Raw genomic sequence first — 12,355 nt, 5'->3', positions numbered from 1 at the left:
CCATGGACACCACAGGCCTGCCAGGGGCACCACCGCCCTTGCAGGGGCGCCTCAGGCCTGTCAGGGGCACCACGTGCCTACCGGGGACACTTCAGGCTTGTCAGGGGCGTTACAGTCCTGTCAGGGCCCAGGGGCACCAGGCCTGTGGTGTCCCTGCTAGGCCTGTGGTGCCCCTGGCGGTCCTGTGGTGCCCCTGTCAGGACTGTGATACCCCTGATAGGCCGGTGGTGCCCCTGGCAGGTCTTTGGGCCCCCGGGCCTCAAGGGGGGGGCCATGACCCATGTGACCCCCCCTTGGATCCGCCCCTGTCCTCAAGAAGATTCGTGTTCTAGCGCGCGTACTGTGACTGTTGCAAGGTCAGAACCTAACAGAGCATCATGCCCTGTGTTCTGAGACTCAATAAGTGGTAAAAACACGCCATTCAAACACTTTTCATAGTACACTTCGCCCGTTACATTGCCTGCGCTCGGCAAGTAACTGGACGCGTGATCCCCTCGGACTCATGGGAAGCCAGACGGGCATCTCGGGTGGGTACTTGCTCTCAAGTCGAAAGCGAAGGTGAGATCCACATGTGGAATAGTGTCTCCACCAGCTGAGGACGTGTAAAATTTGGCAATGAAAGGCATTTTGCTGCCACTGCAGGTGAACTCACATTTATCGTCCATATGCATCTCCATGTTTTTGCTACCCTGCATTGGACCCTGTGACAGACGGCGCAGGCGGGTTTTCTGTGTACGAAATTGTGCCTCTGTCACCTCCATCCTATTTCTGTACCTGATTCCTGCTTGTGGACATATTAATTGGTCATACGTTTTGAAAATTCCAAAATTTCTTCCCAGAAATCACTAAGAGAGCCCCAACTGTTCGGTGACGGCGCCGGTTTGTTTCTTCTTGGTGATCTTGCCGTGCCCACCATGCAAAACATCTGCATGTCATCAGAACTTATCGATAATCACATATCCTTAAGATCTGGTGACATCCTATGGCGTAATGTGACGCATAATGGTAGCATTTTTGTAATTTGTGTTATTTTCAAAAACTTGCGCGAACAGGTCCCGGAACGCTTGCTGACTTACCGGCGCACTGTTTTCTAGTAGTTAATAGCAGAAAGTTGAAATCTGAGCTGTTACTATAAAATAACTGGAAGTATTCACCTGCCAAAAATAATTAAAATCTGTTCATTATTGGAGATGCTATGCTTAATCAAATTTTGTCCAGTTTCATACTAACCACCCGTTAACTCATACTCCTAGGAGGGCGGCCACTAATTCAACTCCTTCCCCCAGCCTGCCACTAATCTAACTCCACTCCCCCAGCCTGCCAGCGGGGCGGCCCGGCCACTGATCTGCCGCCGCGTGTCACCCCAGCACCCGTCACCCGACCGCGAGGCCAACTGCCGTTAAATTCAGCACCCCCCCCCAACTCCCCAGCGGGAGCAGATGGGCCGCCGGGCCGGGCTGCCATCCGTGTCGCCGAGGTGGATTTATGGACAGAGCCAGTGGCAGCTAAGTCCTGGAAGACGAAATATTCCGCGTTTTAACCAGAATTAGTGAGACAGCGTACAGTGACAAGATATTTGAGGACGCACCAGCCTCCGTGTACCTTGATCTTAAGTCATTAAAAAATACACACATACGTTCAAGGGTCTTTTAATTCTCTAGGTACTTAAAATAGTTAAGAAGCTTGTCGGCATTTAAATTAAGTGCTTTCCCTTTGAAGGTCACCACAAATTGATGCATCTGAATCTACCCTTGCAGTCGGTCAAACACGTGCTAGGATACGACGGACTTGCAGATTGGCGTGTTGATGTTCTTGCTCCTCAGAGCCGACGGGAGCGCAGCGAGACTACTCTCACGCTCACATTTACAAACCGCTTGTCAGAGTATCAAAAGCCAATCAAAGGAGTCGCAAGAGAGATTATCGTCTCTGGGTATTCGCTATGACCTCTTCACATATACCAAAAGACCGCTCCAGCTACAGTGCAGCAGTGTATGCATATCTGAGTGAAGGTCCCTTCAAGGCAGGCTTAAAGACAGTGTGGAGGCAAACGACGTTAATTGCTGCAGCAGCAGCACTACCAAACACCAGTCAATTGTGTCCGGGGCCCCACCAGTGAGAACTGACCGGAGTAGAGCTCCGAAAGTCAAAGCTGATTCAACACAGATATGTGCCTCAAAAACTTCGGATACCTTTCCTCTTAGATAAGCATGGTGCCCTTCAGAATGGCCACCAATAAGCAGACAAAATACAAACGGCTAGCGATGAATTTCCGCATAACACAGGTAGTCCTAACAAAAACAAAACATATGACAACGTGGTCAATTTAACCCGGCACCGCCTGGGCTATTTCCGTACCCACGACAGCCTGGGGGGGGGTCGGATCCGACCCCCCCCCCTGTTATCTCGAGAACCAATGGTCGTATCGAGCCCCGCGAGGCGGCGTTCGAAAGGTCTCTACGAGACCTTCCCAAAGCACTCTTAAGATTTTAAGATTGAGGTCAACTTTCGGGTCAAGGTCAGGTCAAAGGTCAAATTCAGGGGTTTTGCATGAATCGGCTTACGGACAGCGGAATCGATAGCTGCTGCTCGAAACTCACCAAAAATGACCTCAAAGGCCTAGTGAAGGTACCATGTGCGTATAGGGGTCATACTAGGTACAGGTCAAGGGTTTTTTTGAATTTTTAGGGGTGAAAAACGCATTTTATGGAAAATCCGAGACAGCCATTTAAAAGAACTCGTTGAGCTGCGTCTTTTGATGTCCTTAATTTGCAATTTGCTTCAAACCCTGATTTTTGGCGATTTTTTAAACATTTACCACTTTTTGACTAAAAACGCCATGTAGTTACATCACTAAAATCGAAATATCTCAAAAATTTTTGGAAATTTTTTCTTAAAAATTGCACAGGAGACGTCAAATTGATGGGGGAGAAGGTATGCCAAGTTTCAAGCAGATAGCGAAAGTGGTTCATGAGTTATTCAAGAAAAACGGAGGGGGGGGGGGGTCGGATCCGACCCCCCCCCCAGGCGGTCGCGGGTTAAAGTCGTTCGGTTCCCCCCATTGCACTAGATATTTCCCGGGTAGTGCACAATCGATGACGACCTACCATTGCAGCGAGGACTTCAAAGACCCACCATGCAGTAGGAGCTGAACAAACCACCTTTGCACGGCGACTGTGAAGAGTGGAGTCGTCCTCTTTCAGTCCCCCGACTGACAACAGTGCTGGTTCGTGCCATCTTCGCCAGGTTCACCTGCACCATGCGGCCACCGCCCGCTCCCTGGGCGGCCACCGCCCTCCCCCGTGTCCCGTCCACTGACCGTGTCGCGGATGGCGGTGCGCTGCGACTGGGCGGCCTGCAGCAGCTGCTCGGTGAGCGCCAGCTGCCGCAGCTGCAGCTGCCCGTGCAGCTGGCTGAAGTGCAGCCGGATCGCCTCCTGCACCTCGCTCGGGTCCAGCACCTGAGACGGCGAGGCCGTCCGCAGACTCTGCGGAGGGGAGGGAAGGGGTCAGTCTCAGTCGGGACGGAAGGGGTCAGTATCAGTCAACAGACTCTATGGAGGGACGGAAGGAGTCAGTGTCAGTTAACAGACTCTGTGAGCGAGGGGAAGGTCAGTCTCAGTCACCAGAATCTGCGGAGCGAGGGAAGGGGCCAGTCTCAGTTACCATACTCTAGACTGTACATAATGTGGGGAGTATGCCAGCCCGAGCGATCTTTGGGGCCGTCCGCAGACTGTCGACGAAGGGAGGCGGGCACTGCTGTCAGAACAGAGACCGCCTGAGTCCTGCTAATGCGCTAGTGGAGAGCTTTGGATAACAAACCGGTGATATATCCTGTATGATATCATGAGAATTAATCATTATCGATGAACTTTCCAAAAATGACGTCACGAAGATGACACACGCCACGGAGGGAATTCCGATGACACCAGCTGAGCCTCAGCTCACGAGCACCATTAGATGATTGATCTGCGGGGGAGCTGTTACCGGCTCTGTACCATATAACACAACTCGGCAGCTGAGCTGACAGCGCGCCAACTCAGCGCTGACCGCGGCCGAGGTGTCCGCTGACAGCCACCCACCAGATCTTCTTGACAGCCCGGGACCACACCAAAGCTAAAGCTGATCACCTGATCATTTGATCAAATGCCAGTTAATGGTAACGCCGCATCCTTGCTCAAACGCGTATCCGCGGTTGGCCTCTAGAGCCGCGCCGGCCGGCACTGTCGAGCGGAGTTCCGACCTGACCTCGCCGGAGGGTTCGTGACGTCACCAGCGGGCCGCCGTGAGCGGGACGGCTGAGGTCCACTCAACGCGGCCCGGGCGAGTGAAGCGGACCAGCAGCGGTCGCTGCCGAGCACGTTTTCCTCCACCCACCCCTCCAACCATCTGCGTTGGTTTTACTTACCTTCATTTCCTTACCTCGTCGACCGTCTCCTCTCTCTTAACGATCGCCTGGAAGGTGAATAGGATATAAGGGAGAGAGAGAGACGGCCGGCCGATAAACAGCCAACACATGAGTATGCTATGGAGCATACGATGCCGAAGCGTTACGGGATTAACTTAAGATAACGCCAGTTATCTTACTCCTGAGGGGCCGGGACCACAGAACGACCAGACCGGGACCAAGGAGAGAGAGAGCGAGAGAGAGAGAGAGAGAGAGAGAGAGAGAGAGAGAGAGAGAGAGAGAGAGAGAGAGAGAGAGAGAGAGAGAGAGAGAGAGAGAGAGAGAGAAACAGTCAGCAGAAGGGCGTCTCCTTCCTGTGTGCGTCTCGTTCCAAGCCAAACGACCCAGCACACAGGGCTGTTCAGTGTTGGTGTGCTATGACGTAACGAAGTCTCCGGGGCTCCCGAGTGGCGAGCCGATAGTGAGTGATAGTGTTTTGTGAGTTGCTGCAGTCGCCAGTGCCCTCAATGCCGTGCTGCTGATATCGGCAGCCAGGTTTCCTAGTTATACGAACAGGTGCTCGAAATACCACCGTCCGCGGCTGATCCCGACTGCTATGTCAGTAGGCGGAACTATGGTCAAGCGTACCCATTTTCGGGAACGCATTTTCGTTCCCATGTTTGGGAACGATAAACCCAAATATGGGAACGCCATGTAGGCATTATTTAAAACAAGAAAAAGAACCGTTAAATGACGTCCAAAAAATATAAAACGATCGTGAACCGCCTGATATTTGCCTCAATATTGTTGGGAAAGAGTTTGATATTGTAAGGCCCATCGTAGTTTCAAATCCTTCCCCTATTTCTAAAGCAGTCCATCATCCGGGCCGCGAGCCCAAATTTGGGAACGCTCTCGTACACTGGCGCTGCAAGCGTTCCTTATTATGGGAACGGCGTACCCAAAATTGGGAACGATTTCACCGACGCCTTTCAGGGGCTCTTTTCATTAACAAGCATCACGTCCAACGCCGTAAGTTATTGTTACCGCAACAATCATCAGATGACCTTTCCGGCAAGACCGTCGCATGTTTCGCCGGGTCTTCTGCGTTCTTATTCCCGTCGATCCCGCAGGGGGCACGCCCCCCTCTGCAGGATTACGTAATTCACAGCGCTCGGCGATGCTCAACAAGGTCTTCCATACCTATATCCACCGTCCGCGCCGAGGGTGGAGACATGTCAAGCACCCGTCTGTTTATCACCGATAGTTGACGAGCACAAGGAAGTATCCAAAAATGGGAACGCTGAATATGTTACACCCTCAAAACACCTAGTCCCAATGAAAATCTAGTTTTTTCCTTTCTTAATGAGTGTAAGTGGCAAAAGGCCTGGTAGGATGGGCACGAGGAATGATCGAAATCAGCATAAAAATTATAAATAAGCCACACAGAGCGACCTATATAAGAGAAATTTCCCCAAAACGATCATGCTTTGAAACACGGAAGACAAAAACCACACTCATGACGCTCCTTATAAAACAACGCTAAATAGCTAGCATCCAAATAAAATATGCCTTTCTGGGATGATAAAATACAGCTGAATAATTTTAAACCACTGAAACTGAGTTTACAACAGTAGTTCGGTAAAATCACTGACGTTCCACGCGGTCGTGCGCCCCGACACCAAAAGTCAACAATATTACCTCGGGACTTTCCGCGTGTTCGCTTGCATATGTCAGCAGCTGGTGTCGCTAGTATGAAACTTCATAACCAGGCGAAAATTATTATACTTGACCTCAAAATGTAAAAAACGCTTCATTTTCCTTTAAATTGCATGTTAACTGTAGTATAAGCGATGTTTTCACCATTCCGTCATTTCAAAAAATCATTAAAAATATCATTCGACGGTCAATTTCCTTGTTCAACGGTCAGATTAAAGATAATTTTATAGAGACTTAGTAGATACTTAAATTAGCGTGCACTTTTTTGAGACGTGATGCACTAATGAGTTTTAGTGGGCGAACGGCCGAAAAATTACCTTCCGTTCTCATAAATGGGAACGCCCGTTCCCATATTTGGGAACTCCGTTCCCAAAAATGGGGACGTTCCTATATTTGGGTACTCATGACCATAGTTCCACCTACTGATGTGGGCCTTTCCGTCCGGGCCCCCGCAGCGCATTACACGGCCCATCTCTCTCCGTGATGACATCGTGCAGTGGTGACCAGTGACTCGTGCCGTGGCCGATCGGTCAGCACTGAGATGGCTGTCTCCGGTCCCCTGAGACGGTGTAGAGCAGCGGGCGGGGCAGCCAGGGGCGGCAGAGACCAGCGGAGACGGACGGACTAGCCGTGACGCGGAGCGGGGGTGGCGGCGGGCGGGCGCACAACATCCCCCTCCCCGGACTGCGGGACCAGAGCTGGTGTGGTCCGCCTCCCGGACCGCGGGGCTAAAGCCGAGAGACTCGTGAGCAGACACGCGATAATTATTGCTTATTCATGCGTGCACACTGCACAAGGTGGTTAAAGGAGAAGGGGCCGGCATTCCAATAAACATGCAGCACAATCAGTCAACAAACATAGGACGCCTATCGAAAGGGTCAATTTAACAAAGTTATGTGAAAATCCGAAGTCGGTGTTTGAAAAAAAACGCGAACAGGGATCCCGTCAAACCAGACGATTGCGATTGCAATTTCGAAATAACACAAAACCTTCAATGTTGCGACAAATATCTCACAAGCATGTTCAAGAAGATCTTAACGTGACTTTCACAAAAAGTTCCACCATCTTACACTCGTAGCGACACATCAATACAACTGAAAAATGCAAGCACCATATGACAAACTCGGCAAGAGCTTGCCGAACAGCTCTGTCACTCACGAAAACAAAATCAGATTTAATGATCGACCACGTTAGCTACCTACTTGTGTACAATCCCTGCAAATTCCTTCCTGACGCTGCATCCAATGATAATGATCAAATCACGCTCATTGGGTCGTCGGTTCCTTCGTTGAGGCAATTTCAGAAAACGACACAAAGTTCTCAGGACATCGGACCGGAACGGGAAGCGGTCAGCGTATCACGCGTCTCGTTCTAGTCGCTTAAAAACACAAACGGTGCCCATTTGTGCACTTTTCAACCAAAATATAGCCGATCTAAAACGGACAGCTCGTGATAAACTGTCCATTAAAGGCAATATCAACGGATTTCGACCACTGCACCAGGCCGTCGTCCACCGTTTAATTGGACGGGTGATTATTGTTGGATCAATGTAGCGATTCTGTGGCCAGCCGAACACGGTGTGTTCGCGGTGAAACGACGGCCCGTTAATCGCCTTAGCTGAAACGACAGCGGCCAGCGCCGGGTGCCGTCACCCGCACCGTGTCGGCCGTCCGTCATCCGGCGACGCCGCAGCCGGCAAGACACCGGGACGGCGACACCGCGCACACTGACACCGGAGCAGTGACGAGAGCAGTCAGACACCGGGGCAGTGGCAGCAGGGCGGTGACGAGCGCCGGCCCGGAGCAGTGCAGGTGGCGACCCACCGCCGCCGATAGCCCTCCGACCGTCAGCCGGTATCGGCAGACAGAGGTCTACGTTTGCCGCAGACGCGTTATGAGCGAAAATACTCCGTTCGGACGGCTGTTAAAAACTGCAGAGAAGCATTATAGCAAAGGAAATAAAGAGCTGAGGGATTCGGCGAGCGCCAGCTGTCCGTGAAGAGCATTTCATATCTCCTGAGACGTTGAAGCAGCACTTGATGTATTATAAGGCTCGTAACGGTTACTCTGACTAGGTGCCAAATCTTATTAAGGTCTAATAAATTCAGTTTTGAGCTTCGCCTTCAATTTGTCCTCCGGCATGCATTTGCTTTACTTAATTTCTCACCCAGTGCCTAAAAATTTTCATTGCCTTTAATTCACTGCCATCCTGTTCTTCAGATGTTGAGTTTCACATGACGGCGCAATTCCTAACGACTTCAGCGAAAAAACATCTGCGCGAACTTTCCAACTGAGCCAGATTTAATGACGGCATCACATAAGGTAAACACTAATTCGTTACCACATTAGATGTGGATGACCTCAGCAAGTTCCATTTATGCACAGTCATCGTCTCGAGTCATGTCCGTCGGCTCTCCACCTAACTGTCTCAATCGGTCCTTATCACCAGCCGGGCGACGGCAAATCGACCTGTCTCAGTCCCCAGCCCGGCGGACATACTCGTACAGCTGTCCGGGGCCCGGCGCAGTGGCGCTCCCGCAGCCCAATCGACGCCGCCTTGTGGCAGAGGAAAACAGTCGGAACCCGGCGCAGTTGCCCTGGAGGGGGGGGGGGGGGGAGAGAGACGAGGCGGACCGGAGTCGGGAGCACTGTGACTGCCTCCCCCCCCCGCAGCTCAATCGGCGCTGATCGGCAGGGAGTGGTGCACGCGCTCCCAGGGGATTTGAACAGAGGCGGCGGCGGCGGGGGCGCTGGGAGCTACCCCACTCCCAGACGGTATCGTACGGCGGCCGCGGTAAAACTGCGCCAGCAGTACCGGCACCGGCGTGTGAAAACACTGCGGTGCACCGCCAGAACGAAATACCTACTACAGATCGAGTGATGTGTGTATCGGTCAGAAGCACACAGACGGACCCAGACAGGCAAATCTGAATGTGCGGGTTTCGGAGATGTAGGAAGTTGGATACATATATGAACAACGATCATCTGAGCAGCAATCGAAGGCTTATGGGAAGCTTTAGTGTGGATAAAATTGGTGTAATTTAACATTAATGAACAGTGATTCTGTGAATGTTGTGACCTCCGCTGGAGTTTTATAAAACCTTACATGAACTTACGCGCGGTCGCCGGTGAAGATCAGTAGGATGTAGTGTAGTCATTACGCAACTGATAGCTGATTTCCCGCTAAAGCTGCCGCCGAGTGGGTCGGGGCCGGTACATCCGACAGCGGGCCGGGGGCCGGTATACACCGCAGACAGTGAGCCGCGGGACGATACACACTGCCACCGAGTGGTACAGACTAATCACAGCACCGGCACGACGGGACAGTGTACCGCAGACCCGCCAGCCACAGCATACAGGTGGAGCGGGTCACCATTGAGCAACTGAGCCAGCCACGGGGGGAGGGGGGTCATCACTCAGTGAGCCATGGCAAGCGGGATGAGGGGGGGGGGGGCAGCTCACCATGGCCACTGAGCCAGGCCGGCAGGGAGGGGAGGGGGTTCACCATGGCTACTGAGCCGGTCACTGAGGGGGGGGGGGAGGCAGCTCTCCATGGCCACTCAGGCTGCCCTATCGCGCCGCACGGGATAAGCCGACACCGCAGCGTATCAACAATAGCACAATGCCGCAGTGGACGGTACGGCCGGCCTCATTACCGGCGGCTCAGCGTCTCCGGCGGAGAGCGGATTGAGCGGAACGGGCACACGGCGGCCCACTATCGGGGACAAGCGGGTATCATGTGACTCAGGCCGACAGCGAGCCTCTGTGGACGCCACCACAGCATAATCGGCAAACAGTCGCGGCGGACCGCGAGGCCGAGAGATCAACTGACCGACCGCGAGGCTGAGGAATATACAGAGTTCGAGGCTGAAGAATAAACTAGCAGGGAGTCCAACAAATCAGCTCAGCTAAACTAGCTACGCCGCTCGTCTCCGGTCCCCCCCCCCCCCCCGCATTCACCACCTGCGTGCCCTGCCCCTCCACTCGTCGCCTCTCCGGCCGGCCGCGGTGCGCAGTCCACCCACACCGCCGCTGGCGGGGATGAGTCACACTGCGCTCCAGCCGACCGGGCCGGGTCAGACCGGATATTGCCGGTTTCCGGTATGGCGCGGTTACCACACGGCACGTGCGGCGGCGGCGCGCACTTCCCACCGACGTTACCTGGGCGGGAGACGCGGCGGGGAACGCATCGCGCCCAGAGCGTGGCGGGGAACGCATCGTGCCCAGAGTCGGGTCGGTTAATGCAGGGTCTGCAGGGGGACGGCCGGTTAATGTCGCTTTTAAGTGCCTGCCAATCGTGTGTTTTACATAAAAGACCAGTTTGCTGGGCACCTGTTTCCAACATGCACTGAACCATTTATTCCTATTTTTAAATGGAAGCTACCGAAACTAACGAAGGAATTCGAAGCTTTTCCAGCTGCGTCACGTTTGTGCTATGTCATGTGTGATTTCAGTGATTTTAGTGCGCTCGGAGTTCAAAAGTCATCGGCGCCCAATCCCATATGTCACGTTTCCAAGACCCACGTAGTGGCTTCAATCCAATCGTATCACAACTCTGTGCAATTTTGAGAAATGTCCCTAATCACTCAGTTTCACAAGCTATCCTTCGACTTCACGATAACGGCAGACACACAATAGTAGTCGTCTCTGCAACAGTAATGATTACCTACTTGCCAGACGGTATCAACCTATTATGATACTTGCAAACATCGTAATTCATAACGGCCATTGCAGATTGCGAAACAATTTGTGCTTGTGACTGCAACTGCTCCAGTAGGTGCTTATGTACTTACAGCACCCTCTCCGGTTATAACCGACCCATTATTGTATATTTGCGCTGAGAGAGTGAGTGAGGGAGGGAGGGAGGGAGGGAGGGGGAGAGAGAGAGAGAGAGAGAGAGAGAGAGAGAGAGAGAGAGAGAGAGAGAGAGAGAGAGAGAGAGGGAGGGAGAGAGAGAGAGAGGAGACAGCAGATGGGCAGAGGACAGGAGGAGAGAAGCGGTCGAGTCACTGTGCCACGCGACCGTCGCCGCAGGTTGCACACCGGGCCATAACGCAATGCCAGTGATGACGGTGGGAGTCTCGATACGGCTATTTATCAGCCGAGCACCGGCCACTTACCGCAGCGCGTGAGCCATGAAATCTAATGTGGCGCTGCACCCAAATGGTCCGACGTCCGTGGCTACCGTGCGACTGCAGACTGACAGCGGTTTATGTGCCATATAATATGTCAGCTTTTTACTTGGCACGAATGTTCACAATGAACAATTTCAGATATTAAAAGCTAAGTTAAGTAAACCTGGTTACCTGTTTCGCAGGACCTAACCTCTACCGACCTTAACGCGTGTATTGTGCCCACGAGCTGCCTTGTAAGTGCCTGTGACATTGTGTAAAATATAGCGGAAAAAACACCTCTACCGACCGATCGATAAATCCCCGGTAAATTCGGAGACCAGGCTCTCGCTACCTCCGCACGGGTCGACTCAAGACACGGACGCTCTCCCAATTGATATTTGAGCTGCTGAGACCGACTCCTGGACATCACGGACATCGTCCGCGCGGCGACCACGTTCAGTGTTTCACAGACTGTGTACCGATTCCTTCGTCCAGCTACATGTGCAGAGAGCACCATATGCGCCAGCCACATGGCTTCAGCTGTTATCCTACACGCCGAACGATTACCACACAGCACGTATTGGCACGACCGGCCGTCTCTGCATCCCCGTCATTATCTCCGCTGTACTAACACACGCTGACCGCGAAGTGCCACTTGTGCAACACGCTCGGTCCATCGGCCCACAATGCCGCTCATGGGGGTGGTCCGTGAACGTCAGAGCACCGTTACTGGCTGTGGTGGACTGCATGGGAATAGCGTCATTACAGCCGAATAAAACTCGTCCGACAGCGCATCGATCAGACCGCGGCCAGAGTGCACAGACAGGATCACCACTCTGCCATCAGGGCCGCCATGGATCCACCAGTCGATAGCTCGGCGCGCCGACTTCCACGGCCGGCTCAGAACTTTGGCCTTGTCCGCGGAGCAGCGGCACTCGCTAAGTCCATCAGACGCCAAAGCAGCCGGCACGATCCACAGTTATAGCCCCGTGAGTCAGCAGCCGCCAAGGCGCAGCGCAATACACCTCAGTCGATGTGGGGATGAAGCATGTCATTCAGACCAGATGAAAATGCATGCAACTTGTTACGTAAGTTAATTTACATATGCAAATAGATAACGGCAGCTTTGATGCTCGAGATGGC

General features: G+C 52.9%; 1 protein-coding gene across 1 annotated transcript in view; it reads right to left on the bottom strand.

Moving 5' to 3' along the window:
* The window catches only part of LOC122371227 (RING finger protein 17-like), a 42,509-nt gene extending 38,099 nt beyond the window's left edge, over positions 1-4,410 (bottom strand). The window contains exons 1-2 of the mRNA XM_043347380.1: positions 4,405-4,410; positions 3,384-3,484 (exon numbers count right to left, since the gene is read on the bottom strand). Coding sequence (XP_043203315.1) covers positions 3,384-3,484; positions 4,405-4,410 — 107 coding nt within the window. The remainder of the gene's footprint in view (positions 1-3,383; positions 3,485-4,404) is intronic.
* Positions 4,411-12,355: the final 7,945 nt, after the last annotated feature.

This window comes from Amphibalanus amphitrite, unplaced genomic scaffold (assembly GCF_019059575.1).
Source record: "Amphibalanus amphitrite isolate SeventyFive unplaced genomic scaffold, NRLGWU_Aamphi_draft 001217F_arrow, whole genome shotgun sequence".
NCBI lineage: Eukaryota > Metazoa > Arthropoda > Thecostraca > Balanomorpha > Balanidae > Amphibalanus > Amphibalanus amphitrite.
Note: the sequence above shows the minus strand (reverse complement) of the source record. Positions and strands in the feature narration are given on the sequence as shown.